Source organism: Myxocyprinus asiaticus, chromosome 33 (genome assembly GCF_019703515.2).
Source record: "Myxocyprinus asiaticus isolate MX2 ecotype Aquarium Trade chromosome 33, UBuf_Myxa_2, whole genome shotgun sequence".
NCBI classification, from domain to species: Eukaryota; Metazoa; Chordata; class Actinopteri; order Cypriniformes; family Catostomidae; genus Myxocyprinus; species Myxocyprinus asiaticus.
Genome location: NC_059376.1, coordinates 38,582,640 through 38,605,604, shown reverse-complemented (window position 1 = coordinate 38,605,604; position 22,965 = coordinate 38,582,640). Strand labels below are relative to the sequence as shown.

General features: G+C 37.7%; 1 protein-coding gene across 2 annotated transcripts; it reads left to right on the top strand.

Moving 5' to 3' along the window:
- Positions 1–225: 225 nt before the first annotated feature.
- Positions 226–22,234, top strand: LOC127424609 (ubiquitin carboxyl-terminal hydrolase 11-like). 2 transcript variants are annotated; one of them, XM_051669951.1, is made up of 21 exons: positions 226–438; positions 1,401–1,510; positions 1,689–1,819; positions 3,816–3,933; positions 5,131–5,276; positions 6,629–6,690; positions 7,183–7,282; positions 7,957–8,130; positions 8,708–8,866; positions 9,159–9,383; positions 10,232–10,315; positions 10,434–10,528; positions 12,293–12,499; positions 14,528–14,649; positions 14,730–15,197; positions 15,850–15,920; positions 17,529–17,641; positions 18,580–18,729; positions 18,865–18,980; positions 19,072–19,160; positions 19,981–22,234. In XM_051669951.1, the coding sequence occupies exons 1-21, from the start codon at positions 326–328 to the stop codon at positions 20,143–20,145; spliced, it is 3,018 nt and encodes a 1,005-aa protein (XP_051525911.1). In that variant the 5' UTR covers positions 226–325; the 3' UTR covers positions 20,146–22,234. The 2 variants fall into 2 exon arrangements, with proteins under 2 accessions (XP_051525911.1, XP_051525913.1); XM_051669953.1 differs by lacking the exons at positions 226–438; positions 1,401–1,510; positions 1,689–1,819 and having other exon boundaries at positions 5,145–5,276.
- Positions 22,235–22,965: the final 731 nt, after the last annotated feature.

Here is a 22,965-nt window from a genome sequence, read left to right as displayed (position 1 = left end):
AAGTAATCCAAAGTATTTAGAATACGTTACTGACCTTGAGTAATGTAATGGAATACGTTACAAATTACATTTTACAGCATGTATTCTGTAATCTGTAGTGGAATACATTTCAAAAGTAACCCTCCCAACTCTGTATGTTTATTTGTATTTCTATGTAGCTAAGATACACCAATCTATCGCTAGCTTTAAGCCGCGCCCCCATAGCGCTGTCTCGCAGGGCGGAAATTGTCATCCCAACCGCTTCCTACTTCCTGCATCAAAACATTCCGGTGTTTGTATGCGGCGGTGGGCTTTAACGGAGCTTTCCCGAGCTGTGTAAGGTATTATGGCTGCTAACAGCAGCACCGGTTCGGCCACCGAGCCTCCAGGACTGGAGACCCAGCGGCGGGAGATCGACAGCCTCAACCAGAACCAGCAACTCCGCGCCGGGGACAGCTGGTGAGAGAAACTTCAGACCAAAATAATAAACAAACAACCAAACAAGAGTAAACAATAACAAAGACTCGCGCTCTCATGAGTGACGTTCCTGATAAAACACTATAAAGCTGATAAATTGGTTTGTGTTTGTGGTTTTGAGGTTTATTAGCAGCCAGGCTAATGTGAAATTGAGCAAAAATGATTTAGAGATAAAATAAAGAGACGCACAGGTGGGGCGTAATATGCCTCAGGCCTAATAGATGTGTTTGCCTGCTTAATTAATGCTCTTTAAGTCAGTTTAAGCAGCATTAAGTTTTGACCGGTTGTTTGTCCAGTCACATTCCAATATACCTGCTCTCATTACGTCTATTAAGTCTATTTTCATTGAACAGATGTTGTTCACATGACGTGCTTTTATGGTGTTTTAAGATTGCATACATCTCTCAGAAGTTTCGCTTTCACCATTGAAAGGTGTCATTCTGTGATGGACAAGTTACTTTAGGTTTGTGCTCTGTCTCTGGACAGGAAAGGCAGAGCTGGTTCAAATTCCTTACCATCTCTGAAGGCAGGTGACAGGCATCTGGTGTCTTAATGCATGTCTATCCCTGACATCCTGCACAGTTTACATGAAACAGATTTGTGCTAAAGCTCATTATCTTTAAAAAAAAAACAAAGATTGACTAACCAATAAACTTTGATATCTGTCAAGATGGTTGATAAAACTATGCATGGCTGATGACAAGTAATGATAGACCAATATCGATTTATCAACTGATATTTGACCATTTTTAATTTGTAACTCTGTCTGACAAACAGAAGCAGTCATTTCCAAAAAATATACTGTCTGCCTTGTCAGTAGTTTCGCAATCTCATTTGCTGTCATGTTATGTATCGGAATTTTATTGGTCTTGGTATGACAGGTTGTATGTATCTACATTATGTTACATTGACCACTAGTGACAGGTTGATTGCCTTTATTGCAGGTATTTGTTGGACAAAAGATGGTTCGATCAATGGAAAGAGTATGTGGACACCGGGGACCAAAATTCCTCCTCTTATCCTGGGAAGATTGACAACACAGAGCTCTTTCAAGGTAAGTCTAGTAATAATGTCATTCAGTGCACAAGATTGTTTCAAGTTGCCCCATAAAAACTTGAATGTCTGTATAACGAGACTTTTCGCTGAGCGTGTGATGTACTTAGTGAATCCTAATAATTTTAAACTCTGTGGCTGCAGAAGCTTTTTTGAAGGATTTTATGTGTATTCTGCAGATCTGGATTCCTACCATCTGAAAGAGAGGTTGGTGGAAAATGAGGACTTTGTCCTGGTCCCAGCAGAAGCCTGGCACAAACTCTTGTCATGGTATGACATGATGGACGATCAGCCTCCATTGGAGAGAAAGGTATCGATAACCAGACGGTTGACAGTTTTGTACATTTTGGGCCCTATTTAAGAGTGCTAAGCGCAGTGCTATGCGATACATAAGAGGGCATGTCCATTAAATAAGGGATAATATACAGTCAACCGGTTGTTATCGCACAATAAACCTCGACAGGGGGATCAGGACCCCGACATGAAGTGGAGGGGTCTTGTATCACCCAGAAGTGGTTTATTGTGTGATAACAACCGGGTGACTGTACATTATCCCGCTTATTATACGACTACTAACCAAATAAATAAATAAATACATGGACATAAAATATTGATTTACGTTGAAATTATGTAATTTGAGAAGAAATCGCTGAACAGCTGGAATCAACCTCCAGTTTGCATCGGAGTTCTGTTGGTGTTTATTTTGTGAAAATGACCATCTGACTCCCCAATATTCAGCCTATTACAAGACTGCTTGCCAAATAAATACATAAATCAACATGAAACATTGATTTGAGTTGAAATTATTTTATTAGCTTACTTGTAGAGATCGCACATTGAGCTGAGAAGAAGGAGAGATGGCTCGCAAAACCCGGATAAGCGGTGTGATACGGCTTAATCCCCGGATGTGCGGTTGTTTCAGAGCTATTTCTGACCACTGGATGGTGCCATTGACCAATCAGAATAGAGTATTCCAAAGAGCAGTGTAGTAAGTGTAGGTATTTTCGTGCAAGTGGGTTCGGGCGAAATTGTGCATGCAAAGTTCTACTGGGCTGGGACTTTTCTGGTTACTCCACCGCCTGTGTCCTATTATATAGTCCATTCCCAGCAATATAAACAAAGACAGCACATTCATAAGAATTTGCTTGTGTAAATGGACTGTTTGCAGTGAATTAAAATAATAGAAATATGGACTTGTGTTCTTTTGTGCATTAACTGTGTCCTTGTTGAATGTCAGGCATATCTCTATGACAGTGACACACTCCTTTTATACACATGGAAAATGTGGTTTGTAATTATAGAGAATGTAATTATTATTAATCCAATTGATCTAATATAAATCATGGCTAGAATTAACAGTGACGTGCAATGCAGTGCACTTCACTTCTACCAGTTGATTTCGATTTCTAAATTCAAAGTACATTTCAAACTAAACAAAAATATAATAAAATGAAGTAGGAAAAAAAACAAAACCTGCATAACCACCTTCCCAAATCCAAACATTTTACCCTCTCCAGCTTCTTCCACTGGCCCCTTTAGCAGTGACATAAAAATCACTCTACGAAAACAGGTGGAAAAATACCAATATAAATCATATCATAATTACAATTGTAAATACAGTATAAATACAATAATAATTTAAGTTAGAAAGTTTAACACAAATCTCATACATTTTTTTCATGAAACTGCAAAAGTGATTGTCAGGGACATAATTTAATGTTCCACAATATTTTCAGAGTTTGGACATGAACTGTATTGCCACCTGCTGGTAGAATGTCCAAACTGCAAACTTAGCTTCTAAAACGTCTTAGCGCAATGACCTATTTCTCAGGAAAATAGCAAATTGCGCTTTGCACCACTTCATTAACATACAATACACCCACAGATGGGGCATACACTCCCACCAACACTTGCGCTGGCATGAAAATTGTGCTTAGAATTAGCGCTTTCAGAAATATTAGATAAGGTGTTGCTCAAGGCCATAAACACGCCTAGCGCAGTCACGAAAATAGAGCCCACAGTACTCGTATTGAATAATATTCCAAAATCCAGTGTTTTAACTTTACATTTTTATGAAAGCTAATAGAAAGCATGATGATATATGTCTGGGGTATTAATACAATTTATTTAATAAGCAATGTGAATTTCCAGAATACTCCCTGTAAATTTTCAATTTGGCAGCCATAACACCGTAAAACAGTAAGATATAATAAATATTAAATAGTCAGAAAAGTCTCCATAAGACTGCTAAGTTATGTGTTATAAGAGTTTAGATAATTGAGTGATTTATTTTTTCTCTTTTCCAGGTCGTTGACCTTCCCAGCACTGTTAAAGTCGAGGTCTACCCTGTGGAGGTTTACCTCTGTCTCTCTAGCAACCTGGAGAATACTGTACCGGCACGATTCAGTCGGGCAGACAAGATACGTGAGTGTTGGCTTGTATTTAGTGGCCCAAAGCTGTTGGACACTTAAGCCAGGCTTTTAAATGTCTTTTTAAACTGCAGTCCCTGTTTCCACCTGGTATTAAGATGAGTTTTTGGTGATTCGATCACATGTGGTCAGTGCTAAGTACAGGTCTAAATGGAGTCTAAAACGTTTCGTGATCAGATCACAAAAACCACATCTGAATGTGGTCAAAAATACATGTGATCGCATTTGATTTGTAAACGCTAATCCATCCTGTATGCGTCCTTGCAGAAGTGAAGCACCACCCCTCACCTGTCAATTAACTACTGCGCTAACACAAGAGTTTAAACTTTGTTGGTTGCGAGCGGTTTAAAGGAAATAACCGTCGATCTGAAAATTTTAAAAAGCAGAAACTTACACAAGGATGAGAACTTCACGATCTTCTTCTTTGTGTCTGATATCAACATGCAGGGACTTATGAGTAGCATGAACGTCTGCAGCTCTGGTTAATACAACTAATCCACTAAAATAACAGACAGTTCTGCTCGAAATGTTGCATTTGTGCTTAGATTAAATTTCAGCTGCATCTTGGAGAAATAGCGCACCATTTTTTTTTTGCTCTTTCTTTGTCTTTTCAGACTTTGTTGCGGTTTATTATCATGCAGTAACACACTGACATAGTGATTAATGTATGTCATCCTGAAACAGAGTCCCTCCCCTCCAAATCCAAACACAAGTGGTCACAGGAGACACATTTATGTGACCACATTATGTGAAGCAGTGATGTCTCACCTGGCCACATGTGATCAGATCACCGTAGACGCATTTTAATACCAGGTGTCAACGGGGTCAGTGTTAATGCATTAAGTGTCCAAATATTATTAATATATTATTGAAAATTATCTTTTAAACCAGTTGACAGTAGCTTTCAGAACTTATAATTTCTGCCCATAGCCACTGAAAACGATAAACAATGATTTATGCCTATTAAGCAGCTTCTAAATGTTTTCTACAAGCTCCAACCATGTATTACGGTTTGATAAATAGAATGTTATTTTAAAGCATCTCTTTTGTGTTTGCCACGTATTGTAATTATGGTTTGTAAAACAAGAGCGTTGGCCCTTCAGGAAGAAAGACTGGCATATCTGAGCAGCAGATGTCTGTTTGGTACAGTAGCTGTGTGTAAATAACTAATGTGTGAGTCTGTGTTTGACAGATGCCATACATCAGATGGTACGGCAGCAGTTTGAAGTGTCAGATACTGCTGAAAGCCGAATGTGGATGAGGAGTACAGATACAAGCTCGGAGAGGCTACGCAACCTTAACATGTCTGTACTGGATGCCTGCCTCAGCTCTGGCATGGTAAAAACATACCACACAATGCAGTGAGGAGAGTCTCTCCCCCCCCCAACTAATAGGTCTTAACTACATACTATACAAAACAATACTAATTCATTTTGAGTCAGCCATGAATGAAAGCTTGCGCTCCGATGTATTAGGCACATCATATGTTAGAATGAGTCAAACCAATTATTCAGGAGTTTGAGAGTCTGTTTGGCATAAGAGTCATTTGTTCATGACTTGAGATGCGTCGCAATCAGCTCCCTAGCTCTTTGTGTTGTGAATCAGTATATTGTGAACACAAACTCGGCACTGGCAAAGGTGTTCATCCACTGAACATTGGGGCACTTATAACTTAATCACCTGCCACATGATTACAAGCTCACGCATTAAAACACAGCTGGCATTAATCAACAATATTGCTGTATAAATGACACTGTCATGCATCTTCATTGTAGGTATTCAAACGTACAGTGTTATTATGAAAGATCAATGACATAAAGAAATATAAATATAAAGGAGTGTATTTTTAAACTTCTTCGAACAATTCTAATATTTAAAAGATTGTTTCCCTTTCATTGTCATTATGAATTAAAGACATTACAAACAACATCTCTTTTAAAGAGAAAATAGAACTTTGGCTTGTGCTTGTCTTTTAACGACTTGAGAGACTTCAGAAGACCTGACGGTGCTTCCAGTAAGGGAACATAGTGAGCAACGAAGCTCCCTGTTTTTTTTACAGTGTATTCTGGGATTTGTTAGAGAGCAAATGTGTCAGCGCACTGGAATGATTTTGCGATTGAGACAGCCCTAGAAATGGCCAACTGTGCCCTGACTACTGAACAAGAGAGGTGATTGAGACACACTCTTGGACTACATTGGTCTCCCTGTTTGTTAACTTGTTTTTTGCATACAGCCAATAAAGCAATAGAAAGATCTGTTGTCTTGGTTTTATTTTGCTGTACATGGTTTGTGGTTTTTACTCATTTCGTTTAGACTGCAAACTCACTGCACTGGTAAAATGTGATTTATTTTGCCATGCAGTGTAGATTCAGCATAGTTGCAGCAAACATTGCCACACACCTCTCATTCATATTCATGAGTCAAATCTGGTAATTTTGCATGTTATATAATCATTTAGTGACGTTTACAGTAGTAGGCACTGCCAGAAACTCACCCATCGGGTTAGTAACATGGACAAATTTTGTTACTACTACAACTTACAATAAAACGTAAAAACACATACACTACCTTTTTGACATGTGCACACCCACTTAACACTTGATGTGTTTCTCATGGACCCAAAAGCCGTTTTGTGTGTGTGTGTGTGTGTTGGATTGACTGTGTTCTAACACGCTCTGCTCACTCTGCAGACAGTGATCATGGAGATCAGGAATGTAGATGGGACGTGGCCCACATCCAGGCCTCAGATCATGTGAGTGTGGAGACAACTGCTTCCCTCTCTCATGCGCTAGCGCAAGTTTCCTTTTCTGTTTTTGTTTAGGCAAATGGAAAGTCACGTGTCTTAAGCACAAAACACTCAGAAATGTCCATATAATGTATGTATCGTCAGTTCCAGCCCTGTCTTTATATTTTGGCAACTTGCTGTGTAATACATCATATAGTGTAATTTATTAATTATTTTGTGATTGATGGGTAAATGAAGTGCATTGTTTGTTACATAAAAATTGCATGAATTCTGATCCGAGTGTTCACACTGAAGTCACGTTTACTTATCTGATTGTATGAAAATAGCCCTGATCGAAACTGAGATTGTCAGATTCAGTTGGATATTTGCTGTTCACACAGTAATCCAAAAGCAGATCTGTTTAACATGATTAACAAACATTTAAATGCAGATTTATATGTTATGGTTTTATTAAATATCTGGACACGTGGGAATTAATGTGGGCTTCTGTGTCTCCAGGCGGAACTCTGCTGACGATCAGGACTCATATCGTGGTCCTCCAGGAGTGTGTGGGCTTACAAACCTTGGCAACACCTGCTTCATGAATTCAGCCTTACAGGTCAGAGGTCACAAGCAAAGATATTTAGTTGTTTCTTCTGCAGAACACAAAAAAATGAATGGTGGCCAGAATGTTGATGCTCCTAAAAGCACATAAAAGCAGCATAAAAGTAATCCGTACCACTCAAGTGGTTAAATCCATGTCTTCTGAAATGATTTTATAAATGTGGATGAGAAACTAATCAATATTTAAGTCCTTTTTTACTATAAACCTCCAACTTTGACCAGCCCCGACCAATAGGTGGCGATATGCGCAAATAATGCGAATCGCCAAAAAACAAAAGAAGAAGAATGCGCAAGTGGAGATTTATACTTTAAAAAAAAAAAATAAATAAATAAATAAAAATGGACCTGTTTCTCACCCACACCTGTCATATCACTTCTGAAGACATGGATTTAACAACTGGAGTCGTATGGATTACTTTTATGCTGCCTTTATATGCTTTTTGGAGCTTCAAAGTTCTGGCCACCATTCATTTGCATTGTATGGACCAACAGAGCGGAGATATTCTTCTAAAGGTCTTCGTTTGTGTTCAGCAGAAGAAAGTCATACACATCTGGGATGGCATCAGGTGACTAAATGATAAGAGAATTTTCATTTTTGGGTGAACTATCCCTTTAACTTATTCTTTATTTTTTTTGGATCCATAACCCTTATCATTCTTTACATTGCAGTGTCTGAGTAACATACCACCACTGACTGAGTACTTCCTAAAGAACTTGTATCTGGAGGAGCTGAACTTCTCCAACCCTCTAGGCATGAAGGGTGAAATTGCAGAAGCCTATGCTGATGTCATCAAACAGATGTGGTCAGGGAGGCACTATTCTGTGGTTCCCCGGGTCTTTAAGGTAATGTAAATTGTGGTGATCCATTTTTATTTTTGTGGAAATACACGTTGATGCCAGTAGAGCTGTTTGGTTTAAGTTTTTGAAATTGTTTAAGTTTACATTTATCACAAATCTTAAAGGGGTAGTTCACCCAAAAATAAACATTGTCATAATTTAGTGTCATGTGTTACAAACCCATATGACTTCCTTTCTTCCATGAAACACAAAAGGAGATGTTAGGCAGAATAACAGTCAGCCTCAGTCACCAGTCCATTTCATTGTGTGTAACAAAGATGCCATGACAGTGAATGGTGGCTGATGTCAACATTCTGCCTCACATATCCTTTTGTGTTCCACGGAAGAAAGAAAGTCATATGGGATTGGAGGGTGAGTAAATAATGACAACTTTAATTTTTGTGTGAACTCTCCCTTTAATTTAACATAATGAAAGATATGAAGATTCTTGTTGATGCTGGCACCATGGCGGTTAGCTCACGCATCTGTAGTGCTTATGTGACATTTTTGTTTTGTTTTGTTAATATTTTTACTTGTTCCTTCTTAACAATGACCAACGTTTCTTGTGTCTGTCTGTATGTAGACTAAGGTCGGACACTTTGCGTCACAGTTTCTGGGCTACCAACAACATGACTCTCAGGAGCTGCTGTCCTTCTTGCTGGATGGTCTTCATGAAGACCTCAACCGAGTCAAGAAGAAGGAGTATATTGAACTCGGGGATGCAGACGGCAGGCCTGACCAGGTGATCACACCACTGCAGATACATTTTCAAAAATACATACTGTAGTACTTTCTGAACATTCTCAAATGTTCACTACAAGTGCAGTGTGGTCACATGCGTTTCTAACTACCTCTGAATGTGGTTTGAGTGAATGGATCACAAAACATTTTGAACCCAATTTAAAACTGTATTTAGCGCTGTCCACTTGTGATCAAATCACCTGAAACAGATGTTAATAATGGTTTTAATTTGTCAACCTGCTAAAAGTGTCACTATAGTAATTCCAAAGCATTTTATATATATTTTTTTATAGGATGTGGCTGAGGAAGCGTGGCACAACCATCTACGGCGGAATGATTCGGTCATCGTTGACACATTCCATGGGTTGTTTAAGTCAACGCTGGTGTGCCCAGAATGTTACAAGGTCTCTGTGACCTTTGACCCCTTCTGCTACTTGAGCGTGCCCTTACCTGTCAGTAAAGAGAGAGTCATGGAGGTTTTCTACGTCTCCCTCGACCCCACGGCCAAACCAGCCCAGGTGTGTGTTATGCCATATACACAAAATAACTGCAAAAATACCATAATGCACAGTTATTTCTGGCAGAAAATGCTAGATAAAAGCAGATTTCAACAGAAATACTAATTAGAGAGTAAGCCTATGCCAAAGAGTTTAGCAGATGTGAATTATGTGCTTCATGACTGTAAACAGGAAGACAGCTTGTGGTGTGTAGTGATGTCATCAGAACCGGTTTTGCTAAGGGCCAAGTAATCTGACATTTGTGAAAATCACAAGCAGAAATTCTCAAGCTTTAGGCCCAAAAGATACTCTACGCAAAGAAATGAAAGCCAACGCTTCTAACTACACAAGCTCGATTTCAGTGTGTCCAAACACAATTCATTATGCAGAAAAAGGGTGCCACAAGGGGCACTAAAGCAGGCATTAGTGTAAACTGACCACACTGATCTCACAGTGAAATCGGAAGCAGCAGGTTGACTTTTCTTTAGCTGAAATCAGTCTGTGCTCACCGATATGCAAAAACACTGTAGGGCATATGGGCATGCATAAGCTCCATTTTTTGGGTGAAATGTCCACAGAGGGGCTTCAAAAGCGAGTTGTGAAGCGAGTTGTTTTCAGCTATATAGGTTGTAATACAGTGAAGAGGAATGCATAGTTTATAAACTGTACCCCCCAACCTAAACCCCAAACTTAAACCTGTTAACATGTTTAAAGCTAGTTACTTGAATAATAACACGATGCAGATATTTGAATGTAAGGCGGTAAAGCGACAAGGGATAAATCCTCTCTCTTCTTTAAGACACAGTCTTACTGTAATTTTTGTTTTTCTTGTTAACTGATTTAATGTGTTTGTCTCGCCTCCCCTGCAGTATCGGTTGATTGTCCCTAAAGCTGGCCGAGTGTTTGACTTGTGCACTGCACTCTCTCAGGCAACAGACGTCCCACCCAGCCAGGTTGAAATAGGCTTTCTTCAACTATAAAAACACTTTGACAATTCACAATATAAACTTTGGTTTTGTTTGTGATGCTTTGATTTAGTCATTGAGCTAATAATTGATTTTCTCTGTACAGATGGTTGTGGCTGATGTGTTCAATCACCGATTTTATAAGATTTATCAAGCTGATGAGTTCTTAAGCTCTATACTGGACCAGGACGACATATTTGTGTAAGAGAGAACTAATCTGAGTAAACGGAACTAATCTGAGTCTTAATTGTAAAGACACACCAAAACAAGCACATGCACACTCATATTGTACATAAAAATTGCAATGTTGGCTCTTCTAACTTTTCCTGTAAATTAGCTTATAACAGTATTGTTCTAATTCCTGAGAACTCTAAAGTATGACAGTAGTCAATAAACATAACTATGACTGGGACATATCAAAAATGATTTAGATGATGGGCCATTTCAAGTTATTTGTGCTCCGATCTTATGTGTTATAACTTAAACTGTAAAATGAATCACTATTAAAGGAATATTCCAGGTTCAATACAGGTTAAAGGTGCTGTAAGCAAGTTTAGCATTCTGAAGCTTTCATGTGACTGAGCTGTTGAACTAGCCACACCGCCTCATTCAGAAACCCCACACTCCAAATATAATTTTGAGACCAAAACCGAGCAAAAGAGCAGCATTGTTTGTTCCTGTGGCTGTCAAATTCAGCAGAGGCACAATAGCGCCCTCAACTGACCAACAGTATGAATCATAGCCTCAATGATCCGGTTCAAATACAACACTATGAGAACGAGCAAAGTGATTGACAGGTGAAAAGTGTCAATGTACACAGTCCGACACATTTTTGTTTGCTGTTTACAAAGTCTACAGCTGTCACAGAGACCGGTGAGATATCTCAGGACACTTATTTCATTCATATCTTTAAGGGAGTAGAGTACATTTTTTTTCCATGAAAAAATCACTTGAAGCACCTTTTAGCTCAATCGACAGCATTTGTGGCATGATGTTGATTACCACAAAAATTAATTTTCTTTAAAAAAGCAAATATCTGTGTTACATTAAGATACTTACTGTACAATGGAAGTGAATGGGGCCAATTTATGAGGGTTTAAAAGCAGAAATATGAAGCTTACAACTTTATAAATCACTTTAATTCTATCAAAACTCATGTATTATTTGAGCTGTAAAGTTAAACTTAAATGGTCATTTTTACAGTCATTTTAGGTTTTTTTTTTAAATTACATTGTCATGGCAATGAAGTTGTAAAATTGGCTATAACCTTACACAGAAAAGGCTAGTAAGTGATTTTATCACACAAATCATATAAACACCCATATAATGTTAACATCTTCTGGCTATACTTTTGAAACGGTGAGTATTTTAACGTTTATGGATTGGCCCCATTCACTTCCATTATAAGTGTATCACTGTAACCTCAATTTGTTTTCTTTTTTTTTTTTTTTTTTTTTTAAAGAAAAGGGACAAGTCGAAATTAATTTTGGTGGTAATCAATATTATGCCACAAATGCTGTCGATTGAACTTAACTTGTATTGCTTGTATGATATTCCTTTAATCTCATGGGCATATTTCCGTTGTTAATGCGATTAATCTTAAAAATGCCTCTACATTTATTTCTTTGTTCCATTCAGTTTAAATCCATACATTTGGATTAAAGTACAACAGTGCGCTTTGCTTATAGATATGATTTAGACCTATTGAGTTTTGATAATCATTAAATTCCACCATGTAAAGACCTTTGTTAAAAGGCACTTTAGTTATAAATAACTTAGCCAATAAGAAAGTCTTTTGTTGTCTTCTGCTGATCTATGAGAGTCGGCAAAGTTGTCGTGTGTACACTGAACATGGACACAGATGTCAAATTAGGTAAATATGTTAAATACATTTAACGGCACTAGACATTTAATTAATCTTGTATATTGGTTTCTTACTGTGAGTTTTTTGGTGTGTTGATGCAGGTATCAGCTGAGCAACGGCTCTGTGGACCAGGATGGTGAGGAGGTGGTTCTGGCAATCTACTTGCGTGAGCGCTCTCACTACAGAGATTACGGCTCGGGCAGTAACAGTTATGGCACCTCTCTGTTCGGTCACCCGCTGCTGATGTCTGTACCACGCGCTCAATGCACACAAGAAGAGCTTTACCAGCTCCTACTGAGAAGGCTGTCGTAAGTCTAACTGATCTGTTATGTGACATGCTACAGACTGATTTTGACCAAATTTAAGGATCAGTTTAGTTTACAATGGGTTATTGGCCAGTCTACATGACAGTGTGTTCCAGTGTTTTAAAGATTTGGGCTAGTAACCAAAAGGTTGTGGGTACAAAGCCAGTAAGGGTTGATCCATCCAATCAATACTGAGCCCTTGAGAAAGATACATAATGGAATGTACTGGGTTCAATACAGGTTAACCTCCATGACAGCATTAGTTTAAAAAAAAAAAAAAAAAACGAAATAACTTTTACATTAATACACTTGAGGCTGATTTGTACTTCTGCATTGAATCTACGACGTAGGCTCCGTGTTGTGGCTAATGCGTTGGTTTGCATTTACAGTATAGTTCTGCGTTGATGTGTCTGCGTCGTTCAGCGAGTACACAGCCTAAAAAGTGCTAAATACATACAGCATACAAAAGGAGTGTACGCAGTGTAATTCGTGGATTTAAAAGTATTTATGGAATTATCGTAGCATTAATAATGAGTTTAAAGTATATGAACATGTTGAAACTTAGGCACATTATGTTATTTATGTTGCCTCCACTGCAGGGAGAAAATAAGGAAATAACTCTATGCTTGCTCTTGAGTCGCTTAATAATATCATCAAATTAATTAAAGGAATATTGTGGGTTCAATACTAGTTTACCTCAATTGACAGCATTTGCCAGTAAGTCATATTTATTTATAAAGCACATTTAAAAACATCAGCTGTTGGCCAAAATGCTGTACAGAGTATAAACAAATAACGTAATAATTAAAATTAGGACACAAAACGCAATCACAGACAATGCACAAATGTATTTATTTATTTATTTTTTGTGGCATAATGTTGATTACAACAAAAATGAAGTTCAACTCGTTCCTCCTTTTCTTTTAAAAAATAATAAAAAAATCGAGGTTACGGTGAGGCACTTACAATAGGAGTGAATGGGGACAATTTTTGGAGGGTTTAAAGGTAGAAATGTGAAGCTTATAATTTTATAAAAGCACTTGCATGAATTCTTCTGTTAAAACTCATGTATTATTTGAGCTGTAAAGTTGTTTAAATTGTCATTTTCACAGTGGTTTTAGGGTTTGTTGACATTAGATCATCATTGCTACGAAGTTGTAAAATTGTCTATAACTTTACACAGAAAAGGTAAGTGTTTTTATCACACTAAAATCATGTTTACATGCAGATTGTTTATGTCTTGTGGCTATACTTTTGAAACGGTGAGTATTTTAACATTTAAAAATTGGCTCCCATTCACTTCCATTGTAAGTGCCTCACTTTAAAAGCGATTTTTGCTTTTTTGAAAGAAAAGGAGGGGCAAGAAATTCACAAAAATGAATTTCGACTTGTCCCTTCTTTTTTTTTTTTTTTTTTTTTTATGTAAAAATTGTGGTTACAGCGAGACACTTACAATGGAAGTGAATGGGGCCAATTCATAAATGTTAAAATACTTACTGTTTCAAAAGTATAACCACAAGACATAAACAGTATGTATGTTAACATGATTTTAGTGTGATAAAATTGCATACTATACTTTTATGTGTAAAGTTATATCCAATTTTACAACGTGACAATGTACTGTAAAGCTGTAAACACTAAAACCCTAAAACAGCCGTAAAAACAATGATTTAAACAACTTGACAGCTCAAATAATACACATTTTAACAGAAGGATTAATGTAAGTTCTTTAAAAAAATTAAGCATTCAGATTTCTGAATATGGGCACCATTGACTTCAATTGTAAGTGCCTGACTGTAACCTGATATTTGCTTTTTTTAAAGGTAAGGAGGGACGAGTCAAAATCATTTTTTGTGGTAATCAACATTATGCCACAAATGTTGTCAATTGAGCTTAACTTATACTGAACCCGGAATATTCCTTTAATGTCCATAGAGCTTAGTTAGTATCGAACCAGTAGTGTTGCTTTGGATGAAACCATCTGCCAAATGACCACTAGCTTACTTATGTGGGGTTATTTTCACTGCACAGGCGATATGTCCGTCCCCCAGACCCCTCAGAAGAAGTAGAGGAAGAAGAGGAGGGTGAGGATGGAGGAGAGGAAGAAGAAGAGGAAGAGTTGTGCAAAGCTCAGACCAATGGAGTTAGTGATGGTATGTCCTTATTTCCTTTATCACAGTCAAAATAATGCAAACACCTTTCAGTACAATCATAATGTTTCATTTTCATACAGATGAGGGTGAGGAAGACTCTGAGGAGGCGGGCCCATCCAAGAAAGAGGAAGAGCAGTCAAGGGAGAGCAGTCAAGCTGATGGACAGAACAATGGCCTGCCAGAAGCCAGCCCGGGCAGCAAGGGAGAGGAGAGAGCTGAGGAGTCGTCGTTAAAAAGTGAACCAGACCGGGGCAGCAGTACAGATGAGAGCCAATCAGCATGCGGCAGCACCGACATCAACTTCCAAGATGCCAATGATGGGGATCAAAGTGCTGCCGCAGAGCCCTCAGGAAAAGAGGAAGAGGATGAAGACGAGGAGGAAGATGGAGAAGAGGCTGCAACTTGTGCGCAGGCAAATAAAAGGCTTCCCGGAAGACGGCACTTCGGACTGAGGCGTAAAAAAGCCCTGTTTACAATTCAGGCGGTGAATTCTAATGGCACCACAGAGCGAGGGATGGGCGAGGCGGGCAGCAGCTTTTCTTTCAGCTGTGAGTACACACCAGGGTCAGAAATGAACCAGGGCTCAGAGTAAAAATCCTGCAGAAAGTGACAAAAAAATTAAAAAAAGAATGTTGTGGCAAAAAAAAAAAAATCAATGTCCCAATAGTGATTTTTGTTTTCTGTTTCATAGTGATTTTTTTTTTTTTTACAGATATTTTAAGCAATAATAAGTATACGTTTTCAAACGTTTCATTTTATTGTATATGTCTACATCTCATTTGCTTTAATGATATTGTATTTACATAAATCACATATTCATCGGCCACCCTGCTCTCTTTTTATCAGTATCCGCATTGGCTATTGAAAAACCCAAATCAATCGACCATTAAGGAGAAAAATATGCACTTCTGTCTGGTAAAAAAAGCATTGCCCCTGATGCTGTTCATGCTAATGAGAAATACAACTTATGACAGACCTCTCTAAACTTTCTTATTAGGAGATGCTTTTGTACTCCAGGTCGTGTGTATGCACAAGTGAGGGTCATAATAAAGAACGTCTGGGTCTCCTTTACCTTCTCTTGCAGCTCAATCCACATCTATTCAGATCTGAGCAATGGCTGTTATGTTGTCTTTTAACTCAGAGTGTATTTGAGCGTAAATGTTCCAGCTCTTAATGGTGTGACTCACTGTTTGTGTTCAGCTCAGCCATACATTGCCATTGACTGGGACCCTGACATGAAGAAGAAATACTACAATGAGAACGAGGCTGAGGTAAGATCATTAATAAGATCTTTGATCCTTAAGAAACACTTTGTGTCTGTTGTTCAGCTAAGAAAAAGTGTATTCTTTCAAATAAGGCTCTTGTTCCATAAGAGGTTTATTGTGTGTTCAACTGAAGTATAGCTCTAATGCTGTGACTTGTCTAGACTGCATCAGTGTAGTGAATGGAATTCTTTGATCTGATTTAGATGCGTTATATATCCCCCCCCCAACAACAATTTGTATTAAAATTCATTTGTATTTAAAGCTTTTTTAATTTAACCTTTTAATATTATTTCTTAATTTTAGATTTCCCTCCTTACATTTAATGGTACTGGCACTGTCTACCAAATAAGTTAACAAACCATTCATCCATTATGCAGGTGTTCAGCTGCGCAATTGTACGTGGCCTTCGTTGCCGTATTTTTCTCTTCAAAATGCGGCACACATTCTCAATGTGAGGACCGCAAGCAAGTTAAAGGTTGTATGTGGTTTGGCGTTGTCCTTCTGGAAAATCCAGGGACAACCCTGGAAAAGACTGCGTCTGGACGGCAGTATATTTTGCTCCAAAGTTTATACATATCTTTCTGCATTAATGGTGCCCTCACAGATATGCAAGTTACCCATGCCGTGGGCACTGTCACACCTCCATACCATGACAAACACTGGCTTTTGCGCTGAAAACAGATTGGATGGTGCTTTTCCTCTTTGGCCCAGAGAACATGAGTTGTTTTATCCAAAAACTATTTAAATGTGGACTCTTAGTTTCATTGTACTACTTTCCATCTTAGATGAGGCCGAGCTCAGAGAAGTTGGTGGCGCTTCTGGACAGTGATGATGTATGGCTTCTCCTTTGCATAGTAAAGCCTTAACTTGCATCTGTGGATGCAGCTGCGAATGGTGTTGACTGACAAAGATTTACTGAAGTACTCCTTAGCCCATGTCATGATATCCATTATAGACTCACTCCCGTTTTCAAGACCGTGACGACTGAGAGATCGGAGAACAAGCGCACTCAGAAGTGGTTTACCAGCAGGACAACGCCAAACCACATACTGCCCGGATTACAGAGAGTGTGGGTACTAGATTGGCCTGCCTGCATTTCTGACCTGTCTTCAATTGAGAATGTGTGGTGAATTATGAAGCGCGAAATACGGCAATGAAGGCCCAGTACAATTGCGCAGCTGAACACCTGCATAATGGATGAATGGGAGAAAATTCTGCTTGCTAAACTTGGCAAACTTGTGTTTTCAGTGCCCATATTCTTAAATGTTATTAAAAGAAATGGTGATGTTACACAGTGGTTTACACTCAACTGTCCCAACTGAGTAGAATTTACAAATCCCTCCTTTTTGTTTTTCACACTGTCCTAACTTTTTTGGAATTGGGGTTGTACATTATAACGGTTTGATGCCTGGTTTCATTTGAAGCATGTACCACCTTGTAGATTAAAGCTTTTGTGTGAATGCTTTTTCAAGTGATAGGCAAGGCAAAACATTATAGATTATTATTTGGGTCATCATATCGGTTATCGGCCACAGCAAAATTTTATTATAGTATTGAAGTATTCACTTGATATCTGAGTGTCCCTGTTGCAATATTATATATTTGTTTATGCAGAAATATATAAAGCATCAAAGCATGGACGTCCCTCACCAGCAGATGACAGTACAGCTGCAGGAATGTATAGCACTCTTTACCACAGTAGAGACACTGGAAGAAGAAAACCCCTGGTAACTTTCACGGATTCATGTCTTTCATTTCCTACTTGAATTTGATGATGGTAAACATCTTATGGTGCTTTTTAAAAGCTAAACAATGAGAGGATGTGCTTTACTGTGATGTACCACGGTCAAGAGGTAACGTGAGGCACAGAAGCAACAGCAATATCATGAAAGACACTAATCTTTAATAAATACATTTATTTTAATTACTGTATAATCACAATAAACAGTTCTTCCTCCAAGTAAATATTTTATTAGCCAAAGGCGACATCAACACATCAATCCAACGTAGCGAAATTAATGCATTTGTTAATTAATTTGTGGCCAAATTAAAGGCTGTTCATGGTTGCCAAGCAACTTACTGCATTATGGTGTGTTCACATCATGTCGGAATTAACATAATTATGAAGTTCCGACTTGTAAAAAGTGTTCCTGTCTTGAAAGAACTTCAAGTTGTAAACTCCGACTTGACAGTTGTGGCGTCATGTAAATATGGCAATGTCCTCAACATTTAAAGAGAGTAAGAACATGTTTCTGTTTGATATGCCATTTTATTATGCCATTGTTTCCTGGAAGTTTTCTTTGTCCTTGAGCATTTTGCAAGAGCATAAAGATAAATTAATGTAGGGATTGTTCCCAACAACAAAGCCGTTTTGGTGTTATGAGTGTTGTCATAGAAATGTAGAACTTCCGAGGTTCCAGGATGTAAACGGCTCCAAGTAGAAACTCTGAACTGCCATCTCGTTATTACAGTAATTCCGACACAACATGAACGCAGCGTCAATGTAGAAAAAAAACTGAAATGTGGTCACAGATGTTGACCCTGGCTATTTTACAGTGCTCGTCACATTTTATAGCCGTAATCTGTTGTATAATTTCTAGTAAAGCATTCAATAAACCATTTTGCTAATGCAATTTAAGCAAGTTTTTGTTAATGCTGTCTGTAGGTATTGTCCGACGTGTAAAAAGCATCAGCTTGCCACTAAGAAATTGGATCTGTGGTCTTTGCCGGAGGTTCTTATCATTCATTTAAAGCGTTTCTCCTACACCAAGTACTCTCGAGAGAAACTGGAGACAATTGTGGATTTTCCTCTGCGGTAAGAACTATTGTTCCCCCCCACAATACTCAGATTAATTTTTTAATGTCAATGGCTAATTCTTAAACGATTCCATTTGTTGCTGCAATGTGGTCACAGAATTTGTAAAAAGTAGCTCTCATTGTATGTTTTCAGGAATTTGGACTTCTCAGGTTTTCTCCTAAAGAAGATGGTGAACAGTGCTGAACCTCCCTGCAGATACGACCTAATCTCTGTGTCCAACCACTACGGTGGACTCCGAGACGGACATTGTATGAATCAGTCTACTATATAAATTACTGTTTTATGATTAAGCAAAATACACTGTTTTCATTTCTGCCTTTTTCTCCTTAAACAAAATAGATACTAGTTATGCCCGGAACAAGGACAATAGCCAGTGGTATTACTTTGATGACAGCAAGGTGACCTTTGCAAGGGAGGAACAAATTGTGGTAAGATTAATGCGTATTTATGTGGTTTGATTTGTTAAAGGGTTAGTTCACCCAAAAATTAAAATCCTCTCATGATTTACTTACCTTTAAGCCATCCCAGATGTGTATGACTTTCCTTCTTCAGCAGAACTGAAGTGAAGATTTTTTATAAGCACATTTCAGCTCTTTTTGTCCATACAATGCATGTAAATGGGCAGCACTATCAGTTTTCTGTTTAATGGCAGTGGAGGGAGTATTCAGGAAAGCTGTTTGAAAATTTCACACTTCAGCTTTAAAGTCTACATGAAATCAAAATTCAGCAGTGCATGTTATTCAAAATAAAAACAGAAGTTTTTCAGTCTTTCATTAAAGTGTAAGAACCTAATATAAGCAGTGTCACAGACACCAATTACAGCCTGAGTGGTATTCTAAATGCTAAGCTTTATGGCATACAAGGATGACACTTTGTTTTTATTTTATTTTATTTGTTTAGATCCCCTCATAAAGGTAAAAAAAAAAAAAAAAAAAAAAAAAAGCCCCTTAAAACCAAACCCAGGAGGCAAATATTAAAAAAAAAATAAAAAAAAGTTTATTTTTTAAACTAGTTTACAACCTTCGGCTTGTTCACTTGGAGGTCTAAAAACAAATATTATTTACTTATTAAAGCACAATCTACAATCACATTTTTATCATGTAGCACAATGATGACTAAGACATTAAAGGCTTTATTTTCTGTTATAGCATAATTTCCTGTATTTGATTTGACTTGACTCTTGTACATAGTGCAGGTCATTGAAACTGATATAAGACCATAAAGTTCAATCTTCCCATTTTGTTTTAGACGAATGCCGCTTACCTCCTGTTCTACCAGCGCCAAGACAAGATCCGCCAGCCCACCGTCCCTCCACCCGTACCCTCATCCACCCAGCCAGAAAACCACATCACATCCCAGACCCACGATGGAGTGGATGGAGCCATTTCCTGTGTCAGCATGGAGACTGACTGATTTTCGTCTGTCCTTCCATCTGCTTTTTCTATTTCTCGCTACACTTCCGTCTTTCCATCTCTTATTATTTCCTCCTTCACATTCTATTGATCATCCTTTTCCTCTCTCAGATTCATGAGGGATTTTTTGATTTGTTTAGTCTTACTCAACAGAAACTTGAACCTCTGCCTCTGCTCTGACTCCTACAGGAAGTGGGTGGCAGAGGCTACTCACTCAGGCTGGTGCAAGAGCATCATGGGGTGGGAATGCAGATTTTTTTGTTTTTCTTAACGACATACTCAAGGAAAGTGGTTAGGCTGGTGGCCAGTGTAGAGATTGCGTGCTGATTTGTCTGCATTGCTCCAACAATGATGAGAATCTGGTGAATGAAGTTGCGCTGCAGCAGAGTTTGTGGTCAGCCATATGGTCGTTTGCACTGCAGTTCATCATCACATGCTAACATCAATGCATTTTTTTTCTTTCTTAAGTTTGCTTTTCTGAGCTAGCTAAGCTGCTATCCACAGTGATGTTTGATCTACATGCACAACACTGGGCCAAGTTCCACTGCTCGACTGCTTTTATGTTGAAGCTAGCATCAGGAACCATCAGAACTTCTGGGGTTTTTCAATCACTTCTGGTTGTTCCATTAGAAATGTTGGTTTTCCGTAAGAAGTTCTGTTTTTTTCCATCAGAACCTTTGGTTCATCCATCAGAACTTCTGGTATTCCCTTCAGATCCTTTGGTTGTTTCATCAGAACTTCTTTTTGCTCAGAACTTTTTGTTGATCCATCAGAAACTTTGGTTGTTTCATTAGAAATTCTGTTTGTTTTTCCATCATAATCTTTGGTTGTTCCATCAGAAACTTTGGTTGTTTCATCAGAACTTTTGGTTGTTCCATCAGAAACTATGGTTGTTCCATTAGAAATTCTGTTTGTTTTTCCATCATAACCTTTGGTTGTTCCATCAGAACTTCTTTTTGCTCAGAACATTTTGTTGTTCTATCAGAAACTTTGGTTGTTTCATTAGAAATTCTGTTTGTTTTCCATCATAATCTTTGTTTTTTCCTCAGAACTTTTGGTTGTTTCATCAGAAATGTAGTTTTTCCATCAGAAACTTTGGTTGTTCTGTCGAGACCTTTGGTTATTCCATCACAACTATTGGTTGTTCCATGAGAACCTTCGTTTTTTCCATGAGAAACTTTGGTTGTTCCATTAGAACTTTTGGTTGTTCAATCAAAACTTTTGGTTGTTCCATTAGAACCTCTGGTTGTTTGATCAGAACTTTTATTTTTTTCCATCAGAAATTTTGGGTGGCCCATCAGAACTTCGAGTTGTTCCGAGCAGCAACGTTCATTGTGGTAGTTTGTAGCAGGGATGGAGGATCTCTGTCAGGAATCTCTGACATCATTGTCAGAAATCCAACTAATGCAATATGATTTTTGCAATCTTCTTGTAAAAAGTGGGAAATAAGATGGAGGTAAAAAAAAAAAAAAGCTTTGTATCCACTCACTCGTGAATTATTTATTTTCATAATGCCAGATGCTAATATGGAGTGAGAGAGCTGTAATTCTGATTCTCAAGAGCGATGTCAAAAGGCTTCTAAAGATCTTTCATTTTTATTTTTCATTATTGTGATCGTTTTTATTCTGCTGTCGTAATGGCCCCCTGTTGCAGAACACAAACGGAGGCATGCTTTCCAGAGAGAATTGCATTTTTATTGTAAACAAAAGGAAAATACACAGCAGGATTTAAATATCACATTAAGTTGGACTAATTGTGTGCAATTTATAATGAACTCTTTGGAGCAATGAGAATATTTCAGCAAAGTGCTTTCTGGATAGAGCTCTTTATTGTGTTGATTTTTAAGGCGCCTCTGTACAGTATTTTTGTATTGTAATAAATGATGTATTATCTTTGATCATCTGGATCAGATGCTGGGGATGGGAGAGCTTTCATTTTATTTTGTTAATAATTATAAAATGAATATATAATTGTATACACATCTTTTGATATGAATAAATTATGACTATAAAGTTAAGGATTTTACACTTTGGACACATTTGGCTTCCATTACATTGTTTTACCTCTGAATAAAGGGACGTGTAGGGGCAGTTGCAAATGCATTTGTTTGGTTTGTACTGGTTGCATATTAATGTTTCTTGGCTGTTCGTAGTATTGTAATTAATTTGGCCTACCCAGTATTAAAAATATATATATATATATATTTTAGGCAGTGCTTTTCAGATGCTGTCGCATACTGGAGGTGCTTTTTTGCATTCCTCAGATTATATGGTGTACATTTTAAACTAATGTTACTGTTTTCATATTAGAATAAGAGTTTTTACATAAATACAAATAGCATCACATTATGTAAGAGGAGAGAGGAAGACAAAGAGCAAAAAGGAAATTATATTGTGCATATTTTAATTAATTTTATGACAACTAATGCGAAAAAATCTCCTTTTTTGTTTGTTGTACTGCCATTTAATGTAGGCTGATTTTTATTAATCAGCATACATTAATGTATGCTGACCAATTAAAAATCATTAATAAAAAATGTATTTAATGGTTTTAATTAAATTACAACGATTTAAGTAAAATATTGCTGTAATTTTACTGTAATACAGTGGAAAATTACTATACTGTAAGGATTAAATGCAATTTTACAGTAATGATAAGGTTTGGGGTTTAGGTGTCACATTTTTATGAAAATTAATACAGCAATGAAAAAAAACGGTCCATTTAATGCAAAATATAATTTCTTTCTTTCTTTTGAATTTGGGGTGAAATATGACCCGTACGTGTTTTTTGACAGGTTTTGTGAGATTCACTCACACATTTG